Source organism: Moschus berezovskii, chromosome 6 (assembly GCF_049115385.1).
Source record: "Moschus berezovskii isolate FMDL1 chromosome 6, NW_MosBer_1.0, whole genome shotgun sequence".
Lineage (NCBI taxonomy): Eukaryota > Metazoa > Chordata > Mammalia > Artiodactyla > Moschidae > Moschus > Moschus berezovskii.
Window position 1 is genome coordinate 34768865 of NC_142465.1, and position 27938 is coordinate 34796802.

Sequence of the window (27938 nt, forward strand, 5' to 3'; positions counted from 1 at the left end):
CTTTCTGTAGCAACAGAGGGCAGCTGTCCAATTTTTATGAGTTTGATCAATTAGTTACATTCAGAGCCAGCCACCCACCACTGTGACTAAGATGACCTAAAAAGGGATGCCTCAGCTTGGAGCCAGGAACCAGCCTGATGAAGATGAACAATGTTTAATGGGCTTAAGCGTCAGTAAAACTGTTCAGGCTTCCTGGTACTCACTTGACTTCAGGTAAACTGCCCTCACTGAGTGAGCATTTGCCCAAATCTGCCTTAGAAGACATAGGAGGAGGCCAAGCAGCACTTACCTCAGCCTCAAAAAGTTGTCCCACAGCACAGGACACATAGCACAGGTTTAGAAGTCAAGTTACAGAGGGCAGTATAAAGCTCATTCTAGTGTGCAAAGAATGATTCTCATAGTCTGGTCTCTCAAAAGGCTTAAGAAAACGCTCATTCTATTTTAAATAAAGTTCTTTGTTTACCAGTTTCCGAACTCGGTCCAAGACGAGGTCAATGATCTCCTTGCCAATGGTGTAGTGACCTCGGGCATAGTTATTGGCGGCATCTTCTTGGCCTGAGATAAGTTGCTCAGGGTGGAAGAGCTGGCGGTAGGTGCCAGTGCGAACCTCATCTGGAAAAGGAAAACGAAGCAGCCACCCATCATTAACAACCCACACAAGTCTGTTCCATCCCAGGGCATCAGTGGAGCCCACAGGACACAACTCCTGTCCCAGACCCCAGGATTCTCACTGGGGTTACTGAGGTCAACTCACCAATGACTGTGGGTTCCAGGTCTACAAACACTGCCCTGGGCACGTGCTTGCCAGCGCCTGTCTCACTGAAGAAGGTGTTGAAGGAGTCGTCTCCTCCCCCAATAGTCTTGTCACTTGGCATCTGGCCATCGGGCTGAATGCCATGTTCCAGGCAGTAGAGCTCCCAGCAGGCATTGCCGATCTGGACACCAGCCTGGCCAACGTGGATGGAGATGCACTCACGCTGTGGGAAAGAAGAAAGGAAGTGTCAGAATGTGACACATCGGATGGGACTTATAGGAATGATTCACACGGAAATGACTATTAACCTTCAAAACAAATCAGCACCTTTGTGGACGCCATGCCTGCCCAGGCACTGTTTCACAAACAACAGGCCAATTCAGAGAAAAGGCTTTGGAAAACCACAGATGTTAATGAACTACTAGACAAGGCCAGAGACCAGACTTTTGCTTTACAGCCACATAAATTAGATATTCATGGTCAGGTTTCTACCTTCAGAATGACACAAGCGGGCGGGTGCCAGAGTGGGGTCAGAATCTGGTAGGAACCTGAAACGTCTTGAAGTTGAAGATTCTTCAATCACTATGTCAAGCGACACAGATATTTCTCTTTCTTCATATGATGAAGATCAGGGATCTAAACTTATCCGAAAAGCTAGAGAGGCACCATTTGTCCACATTGGAATGGCAGGTTTTGCAGCAATTGTTGCCTATGGGTTATATAGATTGAAGAGCAGAGGAAATACTAAAATGTCTGTTCACCTGATCCACATGCGTGTGGCAGCCCAAGGCTTTGTTGTGGGAGCAATGACTCTTGGTAGATTCCTACAGGACATTTTCAAATTTTTGGTTCCCCATGAATGGATTTCTTTGTAAATAAAACAAGGTAGATACTTTAAAAAAAAAAAAAAAAAGAATGACACAAGCTACTCTAGCAATAGATTTTCCCCAACTCCTGGGAAATATGCCTGCTGATTCCTTAGAGGCATGCCAAATTCCTCCTTCCAGCTCTGATTCATTCCCTGTGTGACTGTGTAACTACAGCTCATTCCCATCCCTCTTTAATTCTATTCTTTAAACAGCTTTGCCTCTCCCTTTAAAACCAGCTTAATCCAGCAAACTACAGCTGTATGACTCATGGAGAAAACAGCAGATAAGCAGCAGTTACCTGGACTTAACTGTGGTCAAAGGCATTCTTTTATCCCTGTGGAAGTATTTAATCTTAGGGAAGAACATTTTCCTTCACTGTCCACACACCTTGAGGGGAGAGTGGGGGAGGGTAGGCAGATGGAGATAGGGTAACAAAAGCTAGAAGTGTCACCAAGACTTCACTAACAGTTTAAGAAATCAGCTCTTTTCTAGTAAAATGTACATCTCTCTCTGGCACTGTGGAAGAAGAGTCTATAATTTCATAAATTTAATGATGTTAGGCAAGCGTTTGTTTTCCTTTACTTGTTGAACAAGGTCATTTATAACTTATGAAACTCATCCTTGCTTGGTAAAATAAGGCAGTGAACATAGAATCTAAACCCACAAACTTAAGAGGAAAATAAACAGGATTTTTATTGTACTTCCATCATAAATCAAATTAGCTGCTTGAGACAGAGTTCTTTCAAGCATCCACATCAAATATCTCCTATTACATTTTCTCCAAATAAGAGAGTTTCAGGGTTCTGAAAGCTGCTAATAGGAATTTAAAGCCTTTGACTGTGTGGATCACAACAAACTGTGGGAAATTCTTGGGGAGATTGGAATACTAGACCACCTTACGTGTCTCTTGAGAAACGTGTATGCAGGTCAAGAAGCAACAGTTAGAAACAGACATGAAACAGTGGACTGGTTCAAAATTGGGACAGGAGTACGTCAAGGCTGTATATTATCTCCCTGCTTATTTAACGTCTATGCAGAGTACATCATGCGAAATGCTACGCTGGATGAATCACAAGCTGGAATCAAGCTTCCCAGGAGAACTATCAGTAACCTCAGATAATACCACTCTAAAGGCAGCAAGTGAATGGGAACTAAAGAAGAACCTCTGGATGAGGGTAAAAGAGGAGTGAAAAAGCTGGCATCTGGTCCCTTCAGTTCATGGCAAATAGATGGGGAAAACGTGGAAACAGTGACAGATTTTATTTTCTTGGACTCCAAAATCACTGCAGACAGGGACCGCAGCCATGAAATTAAAAGACGCTTGCTTCTTAGAAGGAAAGCTACGACAAACCTAGACAGCATATTAAAAAGCAGACATCAATTTGCCAACAAAGGTCCATATAGTCAAAGCTGTATTTTTCCAATAGTCATGTATGGATGTGAGAGTTGGACTGTAAAGAAGGCTGAGCACAGAAGAATTGATGCTTCTGAATTGTGGTGCTGGAGAAGACTGTTGAGAGTCCCTTGGACTGCAAGGAGATCAAACCAGTCAATCCTAAATGAAATTAACCCTGACTGTTCATTGGAAGGACTGATGCTGAAGCTCTAATACTTTGGCCACTTGAGCCAAAGAGCCCACTCATTTGAAAAGACCCTGATGCTGGGAAGGATTGAAGGTAAAAGGAGAAGGGGTCAGCAGAGGGTGAGATGTTTAGATAGCATCACCAACTCAATGGACATGAGTTTGAACAAACTCCAGGAGACAGTGAAGGGCCAGAAAGCCTGGCATTCTGCAGTCCATATGGTCCCAATGAGTCGGACATGACTTAGCAACCGAACAACAATAGGAATCTAAATAAATTCAACATCACCTAAGATGTCAAAGGGCCTAGTCTCATAATCCAAGACAAAACCTCTAATTACTGTAACCTCACCTAAGATGTCAAAGGGCCTAGTCTCATAACCCCAAGACAAAACCTCCAATTACTCATAACCTTTGACTTATGGTTCCCTCCTTCTCCCCATACTCCCCGTAAAGCAATTATGCTCTGCTGACCTCATCAGCAAGCTCACTCTTATCTGCATCTACTTGTGCAGCTCTAAGGCTGTGGGAGAAAGGGGAGTTTCTTCTGATGAACCCATGACTTTTTACCACTGCATTGTGTTTACCTTTAACTGGACTTTAGACATTCCACACACAGCCCTAGAGACCAGGAAAGAACCAGATATTTGCCCATGACAGTGCCAGGTGCAAGGAGATAAAGTATCTGAGAAGACCCTGCCATCCTAATGAAGCACTTCTAATGAAGTTTTTTAATTAAAAAATGTGTCATTTGTGCAACAAATGGCTTAGACTGTGGCCACTGCTTGCCCTCCACTCTCCCCTGGCCACTTGGGAGATGAAGTGCGATACCGGTGATGGTGTCACTTAGTCTAGTCTTCACGGGATAATCAGCACCTGTCCCTTGTAAAATACCAGTCTAACCAGTGTGTGTCTTAAAGGTTTGCTGCTACTGCTGATCTCCTGCCCTTTAAACACTCCCACTATTTTCACAATAACACATTTACCCGTGTCCTTTGGTCTGGCTCAGTAAAAAGCACTCAAGCAAGTGCACCAGTCAGACACCCTTTGATAACTGTGGTAGTGCCTGAAGAGGGCGACTGTTTCTTCACTAGATTCCTTTTTTGGAGAAGGAAACGGCAACCCACTCCGGTGTTCTTGCCTGGAGAATCCCAGGGACGGGGGAGCCTGGTGGGCTTCCGTCTATGGGGTCACACAGAGTCGGACACGACTGAGGTGACTTGGCAGCATTCCTTTTTTTAAAAAAATATTTTGAAACATTTGATACTCATGGCCTGCTTTGGGTAGACCTGGAAAGGATGTTTCCTAAGATACGTGTTTTCAAAACCTCTGGAAGCTAAATAGACAATACTCAAATTGTGTGTAATTTCATGTTTCTTTAAAACCAAGAATACTATGTCAGTACTAGTTTACTCTGTAACTTTATAAGTAAATATCTCTTTTATGGACGTTTAAAAACCTGTAAGAGGAAAGTTTCAGTATTAAACACCCCACTAAGTTAACACTGCTGCTGCTAAGTCACTTCAGTCGTGTCCGACTCTGTGTGACCCCATAGACGGAAGCCCACCAGGCTCCCCCGTCCCTGGGATTCTCCAGGCAAGAACACTGGAGTGGGTTGCTATTTCCTTCTCCAATGTGTGAAAGTGAAAAGTGAAAGTGAAGTCGCTCAGTCGTGTCCGACCCTTAGCGACCCCACGGACTGCAGCCTACCAGGCTCCTCCCTCCATGGGATTTTCTAGGCAAGAGTACTGGAGTGGCTTGCCATTGCCTTCTCCGAAATTAACACTAGAAACACTAGAAATGCAGGATTAAACAACGTGACAGTAATTTCCTTCAAAGGAGGAGCCTGCCTCCATCCTTCCAGTGGATTGCCGCAATTGCAGGAGCTCCCCCCGCCCACCCAACCCCGCCATCCCGGCCACAGGTGAGGGTGGTGCAGTTGGAAACTCTTCCCAGAGTCTGGCCACAGGTGGACTCAGCAGCAAATCACAGGGCACAGGAGAGGGGTCGCCAGGAAACGTCTGCACCAATATGCTGGAGCACACGAGATGCTCCAGGGGTCCTTTGCGTAAGGCTGTGGGAACGTGAGATCATTTCAGGAAATGGGAGGGACTTTCACAAGTCCTTGGGAGCCAGTGCGAAGGTTTCCGACCTTCCTGGGACAGTAGCGGCCCCGAAGGAATCAGTGAATGGCCCCTCTCTAGGATCGAGTGTCTTTTCCACTTCCACTCAAGGCAGTACCCAGGCCGCGTCTTCGAGCCCGACGAGGACTCAGCCAGGTGAACTCGACTCTCCCAACCTGGCCACCAGAAGCCAGTTTGCCCGGGCGCGTGGACGTGGCTGCACTCCACTGGGGTCCCAACGCCCCTTCGGACTCCGCACTCTGCCCGCACACCACCGCCCGGGGACCCCGGCTCACCATGACGGAGACTCGGACGGTTCTGCGGGGCTGGAGCAGGTGAGGGGACGGCCGCGAAGATCTCCCACTGACAGACTACTAAGGAGTCCGGGGGAGAAGTAGTGAGAGGCCCGGGGCCGGGAGGGATCCTATAAACCCCTACCCGGGCCACGTGTCGGGAGGGCGGGCACCGGCCCCGCCCCGGCCCCGCGGCCCCGCCTCCAGCCCCCGCCGGGTTCACCCTCGGGCGGAGAGCGGAGGGGCGCGCGGCGCTCATTGGTGGCTTCAAAAGTTCAAAACAAACTACGGAACCGGCCAGAAGACTCGGGAAGGGGAGGAGGCGTCCTGGGGCCGGAGGGCTGGGGCAGAGGATGCCCTCGGCGACTGGAAGGAGAAGTGAGGCGAAGGGTGGGGACGCGCTGGGCGCCGCGCAAGCGAGGAGGGGCGCCAGGTAAAGGGAGGCGCGGCCGCGGAGCAATGGGGGCGCGGCTCCTCTCGCGGCCCGCCCGGTCCCCGGGCTCCAGACCCCCGACCCTGGACTGGAGGGCGGCCTAGGTGGCCTTCAGCCAGTTCCAGCCGCACAGCCCCCACCCAGGACCTCCACACGATCCGGCTGCTTCCATCGCGGGAAACCCCTGCGCCCGCGGCTCTCGCAGTTGAGGGACTTCCAAGAGGGTGGCCTAAGGTTCCCCATTCCAGGTCCTAATCACCACAAACCAACTTGAAATCTTGAATCTCACCTTTTTTGTTGCTTTTCTTTCCTTGTTTTCCTGCCTCCTTTTAAATGAACCTTTTTTTGATTCCTAACAACAAACTCCTTCCAACTGGTGCAAAAGCAGTTTTTCCCCGCCCCGAATTAATTATACTAACCCCAACTTCCCAGGTGGCGCTGGTGGTAAAGGATCCGCCTGCCAATGCAGGTGACGCAAGATAAGCAGGATTGATCCCTGGGTGGGGATGAGCCGCAGGAGTAATGCCAACCCGCTCCGGTATTCTTGCCTGGAGAATCCCATGGACGGAGGAGCCTGGTGGGCCACAGTCCTTGGGGTCTCCAAGAGTCTGACAGGACTGAGCACACGTGCGTATAATAGCTTTCACTTTTAAGTTGCTTACTATGCAGAGTTTGGTTTTCAGACAATGTTAATCACATGTCATCCATTAGACAAATGTTGTGCCTTAGCCCCTTTTTACAGATGAAGAAACTAGGGTTTAGAGTGTTAAACTAGTTGCTGGTCACAGAGCTGGAGCGAGGCTAGGCCCTCACTGCCTTGCATTTGCCTCACTCTAAGATCACTGCGGATGCTGATTGCAGCCATGAAATTAAAAGATGCTTGCTCCTTGGAAGGAAAGTTATGACCAACCTTGATAGTATATTAAATAGCAGAGACATTACTTTGCCAACCAAGGTCCGTCTAGTCAAGGCAATGGTTTTTCCCGTGGTCATGTATGGATGTGAGAGTTGGACTGTGAAGACAGCTGATCGCCGAAGAATCGATGCTTTTGAACTGTGGTGTTGGAGAAGACTCTTGAGAGTCCCTTATACTGCAAGGAGATCCAACCAGTCCATTCTAAAAGAGATCAATCCTGGATGTTCATTGGAGGGACTGATGCTAAAGCTGAAACTCCAATACTTTGGCCACCTCATGCGACGAGTTGACTCACTGGAAAAGACTCTGATGCTGGGAAAGGTTGAGGGCGGGAGGGGAAGGGGACGACAGAGAATGAGATGGCTGGATGGCATCACCGACTCTGTGGACATGAGTTTGAGTGTACTCCGGGAGTTGGTGATGGACAGGGAGGCCTGGCGTGCTGTAATTCATGGGGTCGCGGAGAGTCGGACACGACTGAGCGACTGAACTGAACTGAACTGAAGGGCATGTGACGAGTTGACTCACTGGAAAAGACTCTGATGCTGGGAGGGATTGGGGGCAGGAGGAGAAGGGAACGACAGAGAATGAGATGGCTGGATGGCATCACCAACTCGATGGACATGAGTTTGGGTGAACTCCGGAAGTTGGTGATGGACAGGGAGGCCTGGCGTGCTGTGATTCATGGGGTCGCGGAGAGTCGGACACGACTGAGTGACTGAACTGAACTGAACTGAAGTATACCACTCTTTGTTATGGAACCCAGGTTCCTGTGTCCCTGGCGCACTGAAGCCAAACAATCCAGAATCTGGGAGTTTGGAGCAGAGAAAGATTTATTGCAAAGGCTAAAAGCAAGAATAGATGTCGGGTGCCCAAAAGACCTGAACCCTCCAATCACTTTCAGGCAAGACTGTTAATGAAATGGGTCATAGATTGCTTGACCAGCTCCTGGACCTTCTCCTGATTGGTTGGTGATGAGGTAACAGGGTGGTGTTTCCAGAATCTCAACCTTCTGGCTCCAACCAGTCTGGAGTCTTTGTGCTTGTGGTGGGCTTGTAGTTACATCCTCCTGGGTGGGTGGTCTTAGTTTTTGTAGAACAACTCAAAGATAATGCATCAGGTTGTTATGTTTATGGCTTCAGGAAGAACTAGGTGTCCTGTGACTCTGTTGTCCTGATTAGTAACTGCTTGGGCTTGCTCTTTGGCATTCAAGGAAGGCCTGGGAAACTTTTTTCTGTTTTCTACAAATAAAGTAGAAATAAAGTGCATTTGGGACCCAATGGACTGTAGCCCCTGGGCTTCTTCGTCCATGGGATTTTCCAGGCAAAATTACTGGAATGGGTTGCCGTTTCATTCTCCAGGGAATTTTTCCCACCCAGAAATAGAACCTGGGTCTCCCACATTGCAGGCTGATTCTTAACCAATTGAGCCACCAGGAAAGCCCCAGCTCAGTTGGCTAAGAATCTCAGCAGGGAGTAATTACAGAAGAAAGAGACTCTGCCTTGATTACCAAGAAGCATCTTGTGTATGCAGTCTCTGAGTGGGGAGGTCTTACGGGAAATACTGACTGGAACCGCCCACCCTGGCCAGGAACCATAGTAACCATTCATGTGAGTTACAGGAGGTCCTGGTAAGGAACAGGGAACTAACAAGCCACCCCCAACCCGGAGAATTCAGGAAAGTTCAAAAGGAGATGCCAGGTGTCCTACCAACCTCCCAGGATCCTCCTTGCTGGAATCCATCCTGACTGAGTGATTGTGCGCATCACCAGGAAGGACCCTGAGTCAAAAACTAATCCCATAACTACAAAATCCAGGACTGTGAGCCATGTGGCAGAGCAGACCTCCTGGGTTCCCTTACCCTCCTTCTCTCTGCCCAGGCACTCCTTCTCAATAAAATCTCTTGCTCTATCAGCATGAAACAGAGCATGACCCTATGGTCCATCCCTCCAGCCATGTCCTCTGCCTGCCTGTTGTCTGTGGAAAACTTTAGCAAAGAGTAAGTTTCATCAGAGAAGTGAGAAATGCAGAAACAAAGGAAAACAGTCAAAGGAGATCAAATAATAATAATGTCACTAAGCAGAGTCAAGGACCTTTAGTTCCTTCTCAAGGACTACAGATAGTATTCTGAGACATATCCTGTGAGCTGTCTTACAGATACTGAAACCCCAGGTGGAAAAGTTAACTACATGATAACCAGACTGTACCCAGGACATGAGCTGCCACAATTCCAAGAACTGTTCTCAAAGAAATGGGAACAAACAGACTCTGGAACTGAATATTAACTGTACCTAAAACAATCAAGGTGATGCTAGTCAGACTACCAATGACCAATCTGAAGATGACTGTCAGAGCTGACTATGCTGTTTCTGTATGTAGCCAACCCCCCTCCCTACTCTGTGTATAAAAGCTTCTCCCCATGCTTGTTGGGGGTGGGGGGGTGGGGAATCAGTCTTTGGACAGATGTCCGCCCTCCCCCCAGTTGCCGGCATCTGAAATAAAGCAAACTTTCCACCAACCGGGCCCGTTTATTGACTTTTGGGCAGCAAGCAGCCAGACCCTGCTGCTGCTGCTGTGTTACTTCAGTCGTGTCCGACTCTGTGACCCCATAGACGGAAGCCCACCAGGCTCCCCCGTCCCTGGGATTCTCCAGGCAAGAACACTGGAGTGGGTTGCCATTTCGTTCTCCAATGTGTGAAAGTGAAAAGTGAAAGTGAAGTCGCTCAGTTGCATCCGACCCTTAGGGACCCCATGGACTTCAGCCCACCAGGCTCCTCCATCCATGGGATTTTCTAGGCAAGAGTACTGGAGTGGCTTGCCATTGCCTTCTCCGCAGCCAGACCCTACTTTTCAGTAATAAGTACGTGTGTCTCCTTGGATGATTCATTTCTCAGTGTTAGACTGCTGGAAGGGGTTCATCATGTTATCCTAGTTATTAAATTCCTCAGCCACCTCTGAGTGATAGAATATATGGAAATACTCAGACACAGACATAGAAAACAAACAGGATGGACAAATTAGAAGTTTGGGATTAATATGTACACACTACGGTAAAGAATCTGCCTGCAATGCAGGAGACCTGGATTTGATCTTCCCTGGGTTGGGAAGATCCCCTGGAGAAGGGAATGGCTACCCACTCTAGTATTCTTGCCTGGAGAATTCCATGGACAGAGGAGCCTGGTGGGCTACCGTCCATGGGGTGGCAAAGAGTCGGACAGGACTGAGCGCCTAACACTTTCACTACATACAAAATGGATAATCAACAAGGACCTACTGTACAGTACAGGGAATTATACTCAATATGTTGCAATAGCCTGTAAGAGAAAACAATCTGAAATTATATATATATATATATATATATAAAACTGAATCACTTTAAACCTGAAACTAACACAACATTGTAAATCAACTGTCCTTCAATTTAAAAAAGAAATATTCTACTGAATAGTAGAAGAATATGTTAAAGGACTTTTTCCTGAAGTAGAAAACAGCAAAATGAGTTTCAGATACTGAATAGGCAGAACTCAAGATACACTCCAACTTACACACACAAAATGGTTGCTGTGGAAATGTGTGCAGAGATTCCTTTCCAAATTACAGTACATAATTCCTTCATTCATGAAAAGCTTATTGAGCACCTATTGTGTGGCAAGGTATTCTGAAATTTGGAATAACTAGCACTTTAGTCTGTTGTTAGATAGTTTAGTCTTAATTAGTAGTACTTTCCCATTTTTAAATTCATTCCACAAATATATATTTAGCAGAGTTTCTAGGTGCTTGGAAATAAGTATGTGAACAAAACAGGTCTCTGTGTCATGCAGTGAATGTTCTAGAGCAGGATAGGGAAGAAAGATAAACAACGCACAGAAGTAAACATAGAAGAACAGCAAAGTAAAGTGGAATGAGGGTCCTGGGAGGGGAGAGTGTGGGAGGAGGTTGCAGTGTAAGCAAGATGGTCAAGGTTAGCCTTAATGTTAAGTGAGATGTGAACAGAGTTGACGGTCCTGAGGGGCTAGTCAGGACCTTAGGAGAAGAGCAGTCCCAGAATACTGAGAAGTTGCAGCCAAGGCCCCCCAAGCAAAGGTGAGAGTTTCATGTTCCTGGGAGGAGAGCAGGAGGCCAGCTTGACTGGAAGAGATGAACAGTAGGAGGTGAGGGTTGGAGAGGCAACAGAAGCTAGATCTTGTGGCTTCATATAAGCTACTACAAAGTGTGGGGGTTCTACAGAGAGTGCCATAGAGAGTGAAGTAAGTGAAAGAGAAATATAAACATTGTATAAAGTGAAAGTGCAAGTGAAGTCATTCAGTCATGTCTGACTCTTTGCAACCCCATGGACTGTAGCTAACCAGGATCCTCTGTCCATGGGATTTTCCAGGCAAGAGTACTGGAGTGGGTTGCCATTTCCTTTCCCAGGGATCCTCCCGAACCAGGGATTGAACCTAGGTCTCCCACCTTGTAGGCAGACACTTTGCCATCTGAGCCACCAGGGATTGTATAGTAACACATGTATGAGGAGAGTGAAAAAGCTGGCTTAAAACTCAACATTTAAAAAACAAGGATCATGGCATCCAGTCCCACCACTTCATGGCAAATAGATGGGGAAAGAATGGAAACAGTGACAGTCTTAATTTTGTTGGGCTCCAAAATCACTGCAGATGGTAACTGCAGCCATTAAATCAAAAGACACTTGCTCCTTGAAAGAAAAGCTATGACCAACCTAGATAGTGTATTAAAAAGCAGAGACATTACTTTGTCAACAAAGGTCCATCTAGCCAAAGCTATGGTTTTTCCAGGAGTCGTGTAAGGATGTGAGAGTTGGACCATAGAGAAAGCTGAGCGCCAAAGAACTGATGCTTTTGAACTGTGGTGTTGGAGAAGACTCTTGAGAGACTCTTGGACTGCAAGGAGATCCAACCAGTCAATCCTGAAGGAAATCAGTCCTGAATATTCATTGGAAGGACTGATGCTGAAGCTGAAGCTCCAATATTTCGGCCACCTGATGTGAAGAACTGACTCACCGGAAAAGACCCGATGCTGGGAAAGATTGAAGGCAAGATGAGAAGGGGACAACAGAGGATGAGATGGTTGGATTGTATCATCCACTCAATGGACATGAGTTTGAGCAAGCTCCGGGAGATGGTGATGAACAGAGAAGCCTGGCTTGCTGCAGTCCATGGGGTCACAAAGAGTCTGACACAACTGAGCGACTGAACAGAAGAGAATGCGGAATCTAGAAAAAATGGTATAGATGATCTTGCTGCTGCTGCTGCTGCTAAGTTGCTTCAGTCATGTCCGACTCTGTGCGACCCCATAGACGGCAGCCGACCAGGCCCCGCCGTCCCTGGGATTCTCCAGGCAAGAACACTGGAGTGGGTTGCCATTTCCTTTTCCAATGTGTGAAAGTGAAAAGTGAAAGTGAAGTTGCTCAGTTGTGTCCGACTAGTAGCGACCCCATGGACTGCAGCCCACTAGGCTCCTCTGTCCATGGGATTTTCTAGGCAAGAGTACTGGAGTGGCTTGCCATTGCCTTCTCCGATAGATGATCTTACTTGCAAAGCAGAGAGAGAGAGAGAGAGAGAGAGACATAGAGAACAAATATATGCATACCAGAGGGAAAAGGGGGCGAGATGAGAGGAACTGGGAGATTGGGACTGACACATATACTCTATTGATACTATGAATAAAACATGTAACCAAGGAGAACATACTGTATAGCACAGGAAACTCTTTAATGCACTGTGGTGACCCTAATGAGAAGGAAGTACAAAAGGGAGGGATATATGCATATGCATTGCTGATTGATTTCGCTATTCATTATGTAAAGGAACAAACCGAGAAAAAAAGGTCCCGAGGTTTTAACCCTGACACAGGGAGCCAAGGTAGGGTGCAAAACAGTGGTGACCTGACCTGACTACCTTTTTTTTAAGATCCCTCTGGTGTTGTGTTGAGAACAGATTATAGGAGGGCACAGGGAGAAACAGGATGATACTTTACTACAGTACCCTTTGAGAGATAATGGAAACTCAGACCAGAGTGGTAGTACAGGAAGTGGCAGAAAGTGGTTACAGTTGGTTCCGTTCTGAAGATAGGGCCAAAATGATTTCCTGAAGGCTCATATATGAGGGGGAAGAAAAGTCAAGCATTTTTCCAGGATTTTTAGCCTGAATGAGTAAGAGATGATTTTGCCATCAACAGATGCAAACTGTTGGGAATGGGGCAGACTTGGAAGAGGATGTTATCAGGGGTTTGTCTTTGGTGATGTTAAATCTAGACGTTGAGATGCCCATGTTGAGGTGGAGATGCTCAGGACATAGCTAGATAGAGAGTCTGGATCTCAAGGGAGAGAGATCTGGGTAGAGATATACATCTAAGTGCCATCCTAAAGGCATGACATGGGGTGAGATCACTAAGGAAATGAGTATAGGACAGGAGAGAAGAAGACCAAGGACTGAGCTCTGGGAAAGGAGGCAGATCCCATGAAGGACACTGAGAAGGAACAGTCAATGAGTCAGGAGGAAACCTGAGAGTGTGAAGCCCTGGAAACCAAGGAAGGAATGATCAGCAGCGTCATATGCTGCCAGCAGGCCAAACAAGATGAGAACTCAAAAATGACCAAGGATTTAGCCACACAGAAGTCACTAGTAACCTGGATGGGAATAGTTCAGTGTGTTGATTGAAAAATAATAGACATTTAGTTTGGGAGAGAATGGATACATGTATATGTATGGCTGAATCCCTTCCCAGTTCACCTGAAACTATCAGAACATTGTTTGTTAACTGGCTATACCCAATAAAAAATAAAAAGTTTTTTAAAATATTAATAGGCATTTTATTTTTATATTCTGTTTTCATATGATTCATTAACAAAATACTTTTATTTTTCTTCCTCTAACTCCCTATCTCCTCACATTCAAGCAGATTGCCCCTGAGGGGGGCATTATCTTTAAGGGCTTTATAGTCCTGATTACCTTGTTTTGTATTCTGGAATTTTTTTGCTTTCTAGCAAATTTTGCTTCAGCAAATTTCTTAATATCTCTGAATTACCTCCCTTATAAAATGGGGATAATGTATAACTCATCGGTCGATACACTGTTGTAGGGACTAAATGAGATACATAATACAGAGTACATACCCCTAGCAAAGCACCAAGTGGTACTAAGGTGGTGGTGGTAGACAAATTCAGAGATGAAGATGCATCTTCTTGCATTTGAAAATCATTTTAAGCATCCATATTTAAGTTGGGATCGATATTTAAGTTTTCTGCCCCCCTGTTGGACTTTATTTTTGAAGGGGTGGGGAATCTTTTTCCTGCATGGACAGTTAAAATTTTAACCTTTATGTAAACAGGTCTTTATGGGTCTAAAAATTACTGAGTGAGGAAAGGCTTACTTTCTAGCTGACAGTTTTCAGAACTGATCACAAACATATTGCGTTATTAACAGAGAGCCAGTGCTCTGCCATTTTTGGCGCTATAACTTTGGACAGGCACTCCTCCTTGGACCCCAGGCTTTGTGTGTGCAGTATGAGGGGCATGGACAGGGTCATCCCTAAGGCCTCTTCCAGCCCTAATATTCTGAAATACTCTGATTTGAGATTTCTGCTGTACATGTGAGTTGTACAAAAATGAGCAAAGTTGAAAACATGCTTCAGTCAGGGTCTTAGAATCACCAGTACCTTAGATACATTCTTATATATAGGACTTTTGTTGGAATCTTACAATGCTTTAGGAAAAGAAGTGTTGAATACCTACTCCAGCTCAGGGAAGCTTGGGCTTTATGTCACCATATATAGGACCCACATATAGTAAAGAAAAGTGAATTCAGATAAAACCAAACCTTGGGTTTTTTAGTGTTTTCTCTGCTAGGCTACCAGTAATACTGAAGAACTTATTTCTGTCTAATTACAAATTACATGTTACAAGTAATATATAGGGATATTTTGTGCTCATATAGCAATTTAGAACAAAATATGTCCTATTCCAATTGTGCCTTCAGCACTCAGCTTTCTTTATAGTCCAACTCTCACATCCAAACATAACTACTGGAAAAACCATAGCTTTGACTAGACAGACCTTTGTTGGCAAAGTAATGTCTCTGCTTTTTAATAGGCTGTCTAGTCTTAACTTTTATCCAAGGAGCAACCGTCTTTTAATTTCATGGCTGCAGTCACCATCTGCAGTGATTTTGGAGTCCAGAAAAATAAAGTCAGCCACTATCTCCGCATCTATTTGCCTTGAAGTGATGGGATGCCATGATCTTAGTTTTCGGAATGTTGAGTTTTAAGCCAACTTTTTCACTCTCCTCTTTCACTTTCATCAAGAGGCTCTTTAGTTCTTCTTTGCTTTCTGCCATAAGGGTAGTGTCATCTGCATATCTGAGGTTATTGATATTTCTCCTGGCAATCTTGATTCCAGCTTGTGCTTCATCCAGCCCAGCGTTTCTCATTATATACTCTGCATATAAGCTAAATAAGCAGGGTAACAATATACAGTCTTGACGTACTCCTTTTCCTATTTGGAACCAGTCTATTGTTCTATGTCCAGTTCCATGTCCAGAGCACCGAAGAACTGATGCTTTTGAAATGTGGTGTTGGACAAGACTCTTGAAAATCCCTTGGACTGCAAGGAGATCCAACCAGTCCATCCTAAAGAAGATCAGTCCTGAATCTTCATTGGAAGGACTGATGCTGAAGCTGAAACTCTAATACTTTGTCCACCTGATGTGAAGAACTGACTCATTTGAAATGATCCTGATGCTGGGAAAGATTGAAGGCGGGAGGAGAAGGGGATGACAGAGGATGAGATGGGAGTTGGTGATGGACAGAGAGGCCTGGCGTGCTGCAGTCCATGGGGTCACAAAGAGTCGGACACGACCGAGCGACTGAACTGAACTGAACTGAAAAGTGCCTTGGAAAAGTTTTCAAAAATAAGTTTTTAACAAGGATATTTATTTGGAACTGTGGGAAATAAGGTCTTGAGACTTGAAATAATTTACTCTGAACCATAAGAGGTGGAACCCAGAACAAATGCCTAAAATGGCAGTTGCCTCTTTTACTTCTTGGCCCTATATTAGCCTGTTACTGGCATTAGTTCACAAGGAAAGGATGTCCTAGAAGTCATTTGTTGAATTTTTCTTAAGGCAAGGCTAATATAATAAGAAAAAGAATTTGTCCTACTTTCAAGACCTCCAAAGGACAGCTAAGACTCCTTGCAGTTATGTCCAACCACCTTCTTTATGATAAGCATTTTTAAAATCTTGAAACTTCCCTGACCCTCCAATGCTTCAGACTCTGTGCTCCCAATGCAGGGGGCATGGAATCCCTCTGCACAGAATAATAATAAAATAAAATGTATGTATTTTGAAGCATTTTTTTCCCTTCTTCTCTTTACCCCTTGTAAATAGAGAAGAGCAGGACATTATCTTCTAGGTAATACGGGAAAAATAATCCTCAGATCCTTTAACTTTCACTTACTGTTCTCTGCAAATATTTTCTTTTGAATTTCTCCTCCCTCATGACTGGAGCAGGGTTTTGGCCTTCTCTTCCATTAGGACTTTATGTGAAATGCAAGCTCCATTCTGTGAGACTACCACAGAAGACTGGCTTTCTTCTGTGAAATTTCACATTTTATTGCCACTGAGACATCACATGGCTTTTTTGAACCTGCCTTATAATCCCTAAAAATACTGTATTTGGGGATCGCTTCCTCACAGTGACCAAATGAAGGAACTGAGTAGGTTGTGTTTCCCCTGTATTCCCACTTTACATCCCAGAGTCAATCCTTCTTACTTTAAGCTTTTTCTGATCTTTCCTGTAATTAATAACCATTTCCATGATTCTCCGCCCCTGTCCCTTCAGGATAGACAGGTAATATATTCTTGCAGAAAATTAAAAAGAACTACTCACATTCTCCAATCATCTACAATATTATTCCAGTAAGTAGACCATATCCTGGAGTCTGGAACTCCTTTCTATTTATAGCAATGTTTATTTAATAATTTTATTTATTCATGTACCTAAAAAGCCCCTGGCAGCCCAAAGTGGAAAAGCCCCTGAGAAACTTCTTTCCTTGTGACTGTACCTTCTTGCCAGCAGCTGAGATGGTGGGGGGTTTACTCAGAGACTGAATCTTAGGATAATCTTTCACTTTCCTGGCATCTTTTTACCTTCTCCCAAGACACAGAGCTGACCGTTTTCAAGTACACCAAGTACTTGTTTTTTCCTACCTAATTAGTCTAGCAGTACCTCGATTTGAGGGAATATCAATGCATAAATTGTACAAAGTTGGGAAATTTAGAGGTAAAACAGTCTTGTGTTGCTGCTGCTAAGTCACTTCAGTTGTGTCCGACTCTGTGTGACCCCACAGACGGAAGCCCACCAGGCTCCCCCGTCCCTGGGATTCTCCAGGCAAGAACACTGGAGTGGGTTGCCATTTCCTTCTCCAATGTGTGAAAAGTGAAAGTGAAGTCGCTCAGTTGAGTCCGACCCCTAGTGACCCCACGGACTGCAGCCTACCAGGCTCCTCCATTCATGGGATTTTCCAGGCAAGAGTACTGCAGTGGCTTGCCATTGCCTTCTCAGGTGAAAAAGTGAAGTGAAAGTGTGAGACCCCATGGACTGCAGTACACCAGGCCCCCCATCCATGGAATTCTCCAGGCAAGAATATTGGACTGGGTTGTCATTCCTTTCTCCAGGGAAATCTTCCTAACCCAGGGATCAAACCCAGGTCTCCTTCATTGCAGGCAGATTGTTTACCGTCTGAGCCACCAGGGAAGCCCGTAATCAGTTTAATTTGGCTGAAAGCATTTGGCCTTTTCCAGTGTCTGTTTTTCCCACTTCAAGTCAGTGGGCTGCTTCCTAATCTGAACCCCATATGATTCTTTTGTAATACCAATCCTCCTACTCATTGGTGTGTGAGAGAGCCTGCTAGAGCCAACAATTTAGATTTTTAGGAATTTGGTGAGCCAGTTAGACATCGCATTGGCAGCTTGAAATCAGCAATGATGGATGTATTTACATCATGGAAATTGGTGACTACTACAAATTAGGCTCTCAGCTCCACTCTCAGCTGGTTGTTAAAACATTTTCCATTGCCCCTGCTGCTGCTGCTGCTGAGTCACTTCAGTCGTGTCCGACTCTGTGTGACCCCCTAGACGGAAGCCCAACAGGCTCCCCCGTCCCTGGGATTCTCCAGGCAAGAACACAGGAGTGGGTTGCCATTTCCTTCTCCAATGTATGAAAGCAAAAAGTGAAAGGGAAGTCGCTCAGTCGTGTCCAACCCTTAGCGATCCCACGGACTGCAGCCTACCAGGCTCCTTGATCCATGGGATTTTCTAGGCAAGAGTACTGGAGTGGCTTGCCATTGCCTTCTCCGTCCATTGCCCCTACTTCCACTCTAGTCCAAATTGAGACATTTCTCTTAGTTCTTTAGAGCTCTGATATAAAAACATTTTTTTTGGTCTCAGAGCTTGATTCATTGCTCTCCTCACAGCCAGCCAAAGCCCAGAAGCCCATCTTGGCTTCTCCTCCCAATTTCAGCTTTTGGAATTACAAAAGGGTTACTACCTCTTAGCCCCTCCAATCCCAATCAACATCTTTTTCAATCCTTTTATTTCTTGGATTATAAAAGTCCCCAGCTCCTGTTCAACTACACTCCACCCCAGCATCCCACCTCCAGGACCAGTGTCACCACTCAGCTTCCACCCTCAGGATGAAGAGTTTCACTTGTTTACCTGTCACAATAATTCTATGAGGTTACGAGGTAGAAACTACTGTTACCTCCACTTTACAGAAGAGAAAATTGAGGTTCATGGGTTGAAATAACTTATCTAAAGGCACATGCCGGCCCATGCTGCCTGCAGTCCAGCCTTCCTCTCTGGGATCCTCAGCCCTTTCCTCAGGAGGTTGGTTTTAAGGCTCTCATTTCTTAACCACTGTTCTTCTCTCTAAAAACATCCATATGAAACCACTTTTATATCTACAACTTTAATTACATGTTTATTTCCCCAGTCATCCAAACCTGTAAGGATCCCATTCAGTTATAAGAACACAATGAAGGAAAGAGGCTGGTACAGAGTTCTAACAGACACAGGCCGTACTCAGAACTTTATTTTTACAGCACTTTAATACTTTGATCCTCTAGTCTGTGTTCTTTTCTCCTTACCCTCCAGCAATTTTTTGTTGCAATACAGTCAGGAATATAAACCATTTAGAAACCCTGGAAGGTCTTTGCTTGTTTCTGATCGATCAAGAGTTTCTCATTTAAAATTACATACATCTTTGTTTTGGTAAGCTGTGGTCTCTACTGACCTTGTAAATAGGTTATGTGGAACAGCCTGTAACTATAAAAATCAGCTTGCTTACCCTGTTCCCTCAGCAGCTCCGCTTGTTTGTACTGAACCCAAGGGACAGAGCCAGGTTCACACACTGTGGAAAAAAGAAAAAGAGGAGGAAATTCTTTGTGTTCAAAACAAAGAAACAAATTTTACATTCAGGCTGCTCTTTCCCTTTATTGTGCCTGAAACAACTGACAGTAAACCACAGCTGTTTCAAAGAGGAAAAAAAATCACCTAACAAGCTATGAAACCTGCTTCCTTGATGCTGGTTTGCTTAACTGAATTGAGGGGTTTCACAGCCTCTGATCAGGGCCCAGGGAGCCTGCAATGGACTGAATGTATTCCGTCCCCTGCCCCTCTCCCCCAACCGACCCCGACCTAATTCATATGTTGAAATCCTGACCTTCACTGTAACCGGTATTTGGAAGTGGGGCTAAGGAGGAATAATTAGGTCATGAGGTGGAGCTCTCATAAATGGAATTAGTGCCCTTATAAAAGGGACCCAGAGAGCTCTCTCGCCATTTGAGAGGATACAAGGATAAAACGGCAGTCTACAACTGGGAAGAGGGTCTGCACTGGAATTTGACCATGCTGGCACCCTGAACTTGGACTTCCAGCCTCCAGAACTGTGAGAAATAAATTTCTGTTGTTAATAAGCCACACTGTTTATGGGATTTTGTTACAGCAGACTGAACAAAGCCACAGCCGAACCCCAAGCACATTGTTGTGTGCGTGCTAAGTCGCTTCAGTTATGTCCAGTTCTTTGTGACCCAAGGGCTGTAGGCCACAGACTCCTCTGTCCATGGGATTCTCCAGTCAAGAATACTAGAATGGGTTGCCATATCCTCCTCCAAGCGTTCTTCCTGACCCAGGGATTGAACCCATGTCTCCTCTGTCTTCTGCACTGGCAGGAGGGTTCTCTACCACTAGTGCTACCTGGGAAGCCCAAGCACATTGTTATGGAAGTCAAAGAAGATGAAGTCCAAGTACAAGAAAATGTTCAGTTCAGTCGCTCAGGCTTGTCCGACCCTTTGCAACCCCACGGACTGCAGCACACCAGGCCTCCTGGTCCATCACCAACTCCCGGAGCTTACTCAAACTCATGTCCATTGAGTCAGTGATGCCATCCAACCATTTCATTCCCAGTCGTCCCCTTCTCCTCCCATCTTCAATCTCTCCCAGCATCAGGGTCTTTTCAAATGAGTCAGTTCTTCACATCAGGTGGCTGAAGTATTGGAGTTTCAGTTTCAGCATCAGTCCTTCCAATGAACACTCAGGACTGATCTCCTTTAGGATGGATTGGTTGGATATCCTTGTTGTCCAAGGGACTCTCAAGAGTCTTCTCCAGCACCACAGTTTAAAAGCGTCAATTCTTTGGCACTCAGCTTTCTTTATAGTCCAACTCTCACATCCATACATGACTACTGGAAAAACCATAGTTTTGACTAGACAGACCTTTGTTGGCAAAGTAATGTCTCTAAAGCTTTTTAATATGCTGTCTAGGTTGAGAGTAGTGGTTATTTATTAATGCTTAGACAGCACAATAACAGGAAAACAACAGAATGGGAAATACTAGAGATCTCTTCAAGAAAATTAGAGACACCAAAAGAACATTTCATGCAAAGACGGGCACAATAAAGGACAGAAATGGTATGGACCTAACGGAAGAGAAGATATTAAGAAGAGGTGACAAAAATACACAGAAGAACTATACAAAAAAGATCTTCATGACCCAGGTAACCATGATGGTGTGATCACTCACCGAGACCCAGACATCTTGGAATGCAAAGTCAAGTGGACTTTAGGAAGCATCACTGTGAACAAAGCTAGTGCAGGTGATGGAATTCCAGTTGAGGTATTTCAAATCCTAAAAGATGATGCTGTGAAAGTGCTGCACTCAGAATGCCAGCAAATTTGAAAAACTCAGCAGTGGCCAAAGAACTGGAAATGGTCAGTTTTCATTCTAATCCCAAAGAAAGGCAATGCCAAAGACTGTTCAAACTACCACACTATTGTACTCATCTCACACACTAGCAAAGTAATGCTCAAAATTCTCCAAGCCAGGCTTCAACAGTACGTGAACTGAGAACTTCCAGATGTTCAAGCTGGACTTAGAAAAGGCAGAGGAACCAGAGATCAAATTGCCAACATCCACTGGGTCACTGAAAAAGCAAAACATCTACTTCTGAAAAGTAGTTCCAGAAAGTTTTTCTTCCAGAAAAACATCTACTTCTGCTTTATTGACTATGCCAAAGCCTTTTACTGTGTGGATCACAACAAACTGTGGAAAATTCTTAAAGAGATGGGAATACCAGACCACCTTACCTGCCTCCTGAGAAATCTGTATGCAGGTCAGGAAGCAACAGTTAGAACTGGAAAAGGAACAACTGACTGGTTCCAAATAGGGAAAGGAGAATATCAAGGCTGCATATCGTCACCCTGCTTATTTAACTTCTATGCAGAGTACATCATGAGAAACGCTGGGCTGGATGAAGCACAAGATAGAATCAGGATTGCCGGGAGAAATATCAATAACCTCAGATATGCAAATAACACCACCCTATGGCAGAAAGTGAAGAAGAACTAAAAAGCCTTTTGATGAAAGTGGAAGAGGAGAGTGAAAAAGCTGGCTTAAAACTCAACATTCAGGAAACTAAGATCATGGCTTGCTCTGTGGAAGAAAAGCTATGATCAATCTAGATAGCATATTAAAAAGCAGAGATATTACTTTGCCAACAAAGGTCTGTCTAGTCAAAGCTATGGTTTTTTCAGGAGTCATGTATGGATGTGAGAGTTGGACTATAAAGAAAGCTGAGTGCCAAAGAATTGATGCTTTTGAACTGTGGTGATGAAGAAGACTCCTGAGACTCTGTTGGACTGCAAGGAAATCAAACCAATCCATCCTAAAGGAGATCAGTCCTGAGTGTTCATTGGAAGGACTAATGCTGAAGCTGAAACTCCAATACTCTGGCCACCTGATATGAAGAACTGATTCATCTGAAAAGACCCTGATATTGGGAAAGATAGAAGACAGGAGAAAGGGACGACAGATGATGAGATGGTTGGATGGCATCACCGACTGGATGCACATGAGTTTGAGTGAGCTCCAGGAGCTGGTGATGGACAGGGAGGCCTGGCGTGCTGCGGTCTGTGGGGAACAAAGAGTCAGACACGACTGAGCGACTGAACTGACTGAGACAGCAACAGAACCATTCCGACCTCTAGAGATAAAGAGTAAAACGCAAAGTGAAAGATGCTGGTGTGTGGGGAGGCAAAGATCAGAATAGCCACCTATTCAAGTAACAACTTTATTGACTCCTCACTGACAAGAATGTAAACTCTCAAAGCCATTGTAACTACTAGGAACTGGGAATTCTGGTTTCTAGTGTGAATATATAACATGACCTTTGGTAAGGTCCCTTCCTATATTGCATCTGAGTTACCCCATTGGCAGTGTGAGGATAATAACTGATCTAAAACAGATCTCTGAATAAGTAGATCTAGGGGTTGGGAGATCTACATTCTAGTTCTAGCACAACTTACTGAATGGATCTTAGTTTCATCATTTGTAAAATAAAACATAGCTTCTAAGTTTCCTTATACAATTTAGTTACTTTACATAGTGCCCTGAAAACATATTTTATAGAAATGCAAAATTACATTATTCTTTGTTTTACACAACATATATTTATCTGGCCCCTAGTGTGTACTAAGCACTGTATTAGGAATTAAGGAAAAGATAAAGCCTCTGAGGAGATCATACTGCATTTGGGGAAGAGAAGTGACATAGAAAGAAACATGAAATCTAGTGAGGATGCTAGAGAGTAATGAGTGCTGTTTTAACTAATGTGGCATGAAGCCCTCTCTGACTTGAAGGAAGAGCTGAGCCATGTGACTGTCTGGGGGAAGAGCGTTCCAGGCAGAGGAAATGGCTGGAGAGTGAGAATGAGGGGAAAAGCAGTGGAAAAGGTTAGAGAGAGAGTGGAGTCCAGACTGTTTAGGTCCTTGGAGGCTACCATAAGGAATTTGGCTTTCTCTCTGCATGAGGTTGGAAGTCATTGGCCCAACGTCATGATAAAAGGAGACTTTTGTTTTAACAGGGTCACTCAGGCCTCTATGCTTAGAATAGACTCTAGGGAGGTAAGAATGGAAGCAGGTGACCAATTAAGTGGCTACTGTAATAATCTGAGCAGGAACCCAGGGCAGCAACAGAGGAGATGATGAGATGTGGCCTGATTCTGGTTAGGAGTTTCTGATGGATTAGATGCGGGTTGTGAGAAAACATTCAAGAATGACCCCCCTAACTGGGGCTTCCCCGGTGGTCCAATGGTTAAGAATCCAACTTGCAGTGCATGGGACACGGGTTTGATCCCTGATCTGGGAAGACCCCACATGCCACAAGCAGCTAAGTCCATGTGCCACTACTACTGAGCCCGTGCTCTAGTGCCCTCAAGCCACAGCTGGGGAGCCTACAGGCCCTAGGGCCCATGCTCTGCATCAAGAGAAGCCACCGCAATGAGAAGCCCATACACTGCAACTAGAGATTAGCCCCTGCTCGCTGCAACCAGAGAAAACCCATGCAGCAACAAAGACCCAGTGCAACCAAAAATAAATATATAAAATAAAGCCGTAAAACTTTAAGAGAGACCCCAAGGGTTTGGGTCCGAACAGCTGGAAAAGTGGAGTTGATACTAACTAAGATGAGGAACAGTTTGCAAGGAGCAGGTCTAAGGGTGGTAAGGAACAGGAAGTTCATGGTTTGCTTTGAACACAGTGAGGATGAGATGCCAATCAGACATCAAGTGGAGAACTTAAGGAGGCAATGAATCAATATGCATAAGAATCCCAGGGTGGAAAGGGACCAGGACTTCCAGCACGAATCCTCAAGTTTCTACATTAGGGAATCTAGCCTCGGTAGAACTAGGAGTGCTTGACAACAGCCCAGTGGCAGAAAAGGATACTGAGACTCAAAACAGTCTTGAGGAAAGAAGTCTAGCCTAGAGATGCATTTTAAGACATTTCAAGTATTTTTTAAGTGTATGTTGCTGTTTCTTTCTTTCTTTGATATTTATTTATGTTGCCTGCACTAGGTCTGAGTGGTAGCATGCAGAATTTTTAGTTGTGGCGTGTGGGATCTAGTTCCTGACCAGGGATCGAACCTGGGCTCCCTGCATGGGGAACTTAGTGTGTTAGCCACTAGACCACCAGGGAAGTGCCAAGGCCCCGTGTATTGATGTGAGACCACATATTGTGCTCCTGTACAAACTGGAACTGGAGACTGTAAGCCCATCACAGTTGAGCCATCCAAGGGATTTGATCTGAGAACGCTAGTTTCCTTTATGCCCGAGTTAGAACACAACTAATCTGCCTCATTCCCTTATGTCCCAATTTGGCATATGCAAACCTAAGATTCTGGACCGTGTCAATGAAAAATCAATCTAAGAAAGGAATGGAAAATTTTATTTGAGCCAAATTTGAGGATCATAACCCAGAAAGCACAACTCAGAAAGCTCTGAGAACTCTTCTGTCCATTAGAAGTCAAGGCACAGTCATGTAAGTTTTTTGAGACAGAGGGCTGTACACTAACTGAAGTATTACTGACAGTTTACATGCTCTAGATCTCGGTGTCATTGTGGTGGGTCATGTGACCCCTTACGAGCTCAAGAAGAATTGCTGTCTTTTAAGGAGTTGTCTTGTTGATGGTAGGAGAAGGTTTCTCTTTATGGTTGAGCAGGTATTCCTGCTGAGGGGGGAGGTTTAGCCAATCATGATGTAGATACACAGGCCCTGTGGAAGGGGAGGACAACAAACAGAAAGACTTTTTTATGTTTAGATTTTTCTTGTCTTGACATAAAATATGAATGTTATTTCACAACAGTTTATAAGTAATCCCAATAGGCGCACCAAACTTTGAGAGGTGTTTGCTGCTAAGTGGCTAAGTCACTTCAGTAGTGTCCGACTCTCTGCGACCCCATAGATGGAAGCCCACCAGGCTCCCCCGTCCCCGGGATTCTCCAGGCAAGAACACTGGAGTGGGTTGCCATTTCCTTCTTGAGAGGTGTTTACAATGTAGATTTTGTAGAAATTAGTGTCTAATTGGATTGGAGAGTGAGGGATAGGAAAAGGCTCTGAATTTCCTATCTCTGGAGCCTAGGTTGGCAATCATAATAGGAAATACCAGAGGAGGTGGGGGTTGGGGTTACTTGTTTATTTATTTATTTTTATAAGAGGCTGAAGCTAGATTGCTTTTGGCCTTCCAGTAGAGTGTTCTGGACATCATCAGAACAAACAAGTAGGTTTAGTAACTAAGGGGGTCTGTATTTGGAGCTCAAGAATGATTTAAAGTACCATTGTTTCTATGTGATCAATTTTGTAACCTGTTACATCATATAAATTAACCCATAGAAGTAGCCCATTGTGCTTTCCAGGTTTACAGAGAGACACAGGAAGTTAAGCTAATCTTCACCTCCTCAAAGACTTGAACTTCTCTCAGTCTTCGCCCCTCACTGCTGTATGACTCATCCATCTTTTACTCCTTTCCCAGGGAAAGAGGTGCTCCCAATTGCTTCTGTATCCTTCAAGCTCCTAGTCTTCATTTACCTGCTCAGTTCCAGCAGATAACCTAGATTCCTAATGTCACTACAGGACTAAAGGATTCAATCTGAGCTCCAATAGCTTTCATCCCATCCTCCACAAACTGTTTTTGTCTTTCTTGTTCCTTATATTATCCTCCCTCTTTTCTCACTAGGGTCCCCTCCAATTTTATTAATAATAATCCCACCCACTTGGGCCCTGCTTTATATTCCTGCTGACAGCCTCTGGGAACTTGCTTTATTAATTAACCCCTTTGCCTGACCCTTAATTCTCTTTGTTTACACAAATTACTCCTAAACCACCATAGTGTCATTTCCTGTTTGAGTTACTATATCTCTTCTCTTTTATTCAAATTTGTGGGTTTTTCCATCTGCCCATTTATGTCTTAGCTTTAATAAGTATCCCCACCCCACTGGCCCCAGTGGGGTCAATTTTTCCATTTTAAGCATCCCACCATGCAATTACCATCTCCACCTTTCCAGTAAGAGAAAGCCAACAATCCTTTCCCTTAAGGAGACTGAGAGGCGCCAATCTCGCCACCATCTCACTGTCCTTCACCCTCTGCGTCCTCACACCTCTCCTTGCACAGTCCATCACTACAATCTTACACTCCTGCTTACACCTGCAACTTCCTACTTCCATTTTCTCTGTTGTGCTCACTTAGCAAAACTTCAAACCTAATTAAATCTCTACCTACCCCATGCCTACAGGCATGGCTAAAGCAGCCTGACAGATCCACTTAAAATTCACGATCACTATCCTCCAGGGGGCCTTCAGTTGCTTAGCAGTAATATTGCATTTCCCTAAGTCCCTTCACTTTCCCATTCTCCTAAACATTTTTTTTAAACGTCTTCTTCAGGATCCTCAAACCCTCCAAAGTTTTTCCCATTCTCACTCTCAGTTCATAACTTTGCATCTTTATTCACTGGGAAAAGAGAAGCTATCAGAAGAGGCTGTCCACAAGCTCCCAATATTATGCTTTCCTTTCTAAAACGTAATTTTCAAAAAGTTAAAATCATGGGACTTCCTAGTAGTCCAGTGGCTAAGACTCCAAGCTCCCAGTGCATGGGGCTTGGGTTCAGTCCCTAGTGGGGAAACTAGATCCTGCATGCTGCAACTAAGACCTGGCACAGCCAAATAAAAAATATATATATTAAAAAGTTAAAATCATAACATATAAATATAGAATTAAACATGTACTCAAGATTTACTGACTAAGGAACCAGTAAAATGATAAAGTTGGTGCAAAGAGCATTTAAGAAACAGGAGTTGTTATATTTCATCAGGAAAGGTACCTTAAAAATATTAGAATAAGACGGCTAGGAAGAAACAAAACAGACTAATGCCCTTCAAGAGAAAACAAAAAAACCATAACCTGTGAGGCTATCTTTTCCATAGGGCAAAAACCATTTGTATTTCTCTCGGATGAACACTATAAGTTTTCTATAAGAAACAGGATTGTTAAATATCCTAATCAGGACTTCCCTGGTAGTCCAGTGGATAAGAATCCTCCTGCCAATACAGGGGACACGAGTTTGATTCCTGATACAAGAAGATCCCACATGCTGCAGGGCAACCAAGCCCATGCGCCACAACTACTGAAGCCAACCCGCTTAGAGTCTGTGCTCCGAAACAAGTGAAGCCATCCCAGTGAGAAGTCTGCACAGAACAAAGAGTAGCCCCCGCTCACTGCAACTAGAGAAAGCCCGTGCACTGCAACAAAGACCTAGCTCAGCCAAAAATAAATGAATATACCTTTAAAAAAATCTAAAAAAAAACAATCCTAATCAGTAATAACTAGAAAGTCAAGCAGAGGTGGCTGCCCTTAGAAAATGAGACAATCCCCAGAGGGCCTGCTGGACAGAGCCCAGCTCTTCACTAAAAAGATACCTGGTAATGCCAACCAAGGTCCATCTAGTCTAGGCTATGGTTTTTCCAGTGGTCATGTATGGATGTGAGAGTTGGACTGTGAAGAAAGCTGATCGCCGAAGAATTGATGCTTTTGAACTGTGGTGCTGGAGAAGACTCTTGAGAGTCCTTTGG

The 27938-nt window shown here is 44.7% G+C and overlaps 1 protein-coding gene, 1 long non-coding RNA gene and 1 pseudogene across 6 annotated transcripts in view; 2 read left to right on the forward strand and 1 right to left on the reverse strand.

Moving 5' to 3' along the window:
* Positions 1-27938, reverse strand: part of LOC129536762 (tubulin alpha-1C chain-like) — a 90813-nt gene that overhangs the window by 3163 nt on the left and 59712 nt on the right. For 2 of the 5 annotated variants that reach the window (XM_055395854.2, XM_055395855.2), the window contains 3 exons: positions 19330-19392; positions 755-977; positions 464-612 (listed from right to left, as the gene is read on the reverse strand). In XM_055395854.2, coding sequence (XP_055251829.2) covers positions 464-612; positions 755-875 — 270 coding nt within the window. In that variant the 5' untranslated portion in view covers positions 876-977; positions 19330-19392. Of the gene's footprint in view, positions 1-463; positions 613-754; positions 978-5624; positions 5771-6343; positions 6359-19329; positions 19393-27938 lie in introns of those variants that run through there. The other 3 variants (XM_088836940.1, XM_055395853.2, XM_088836939.1) reach the window with 3 other exon arrangements.
* On the forward strand, positions 1178-4042 carry LOC148777588 (HIG1 domain family member 1A, mitochondrial pseudogene; annotated as a pseudogene).
* The window catches only part of LOC129536763 (uncharacterized), a 44764-nt gene continuing 22180 nt past the window's right edge, over positions 5355-27938 (forward strand). Inside the window, exon 1 of the long non-coding RNA XR_008681867.2 lies at positions 5355-5663. This is a non-coding gene — a long non-coding RNA (uncharacterized LOC129536763). The remainder of the gene's footprint in view (positions 5664-27938) is intronic.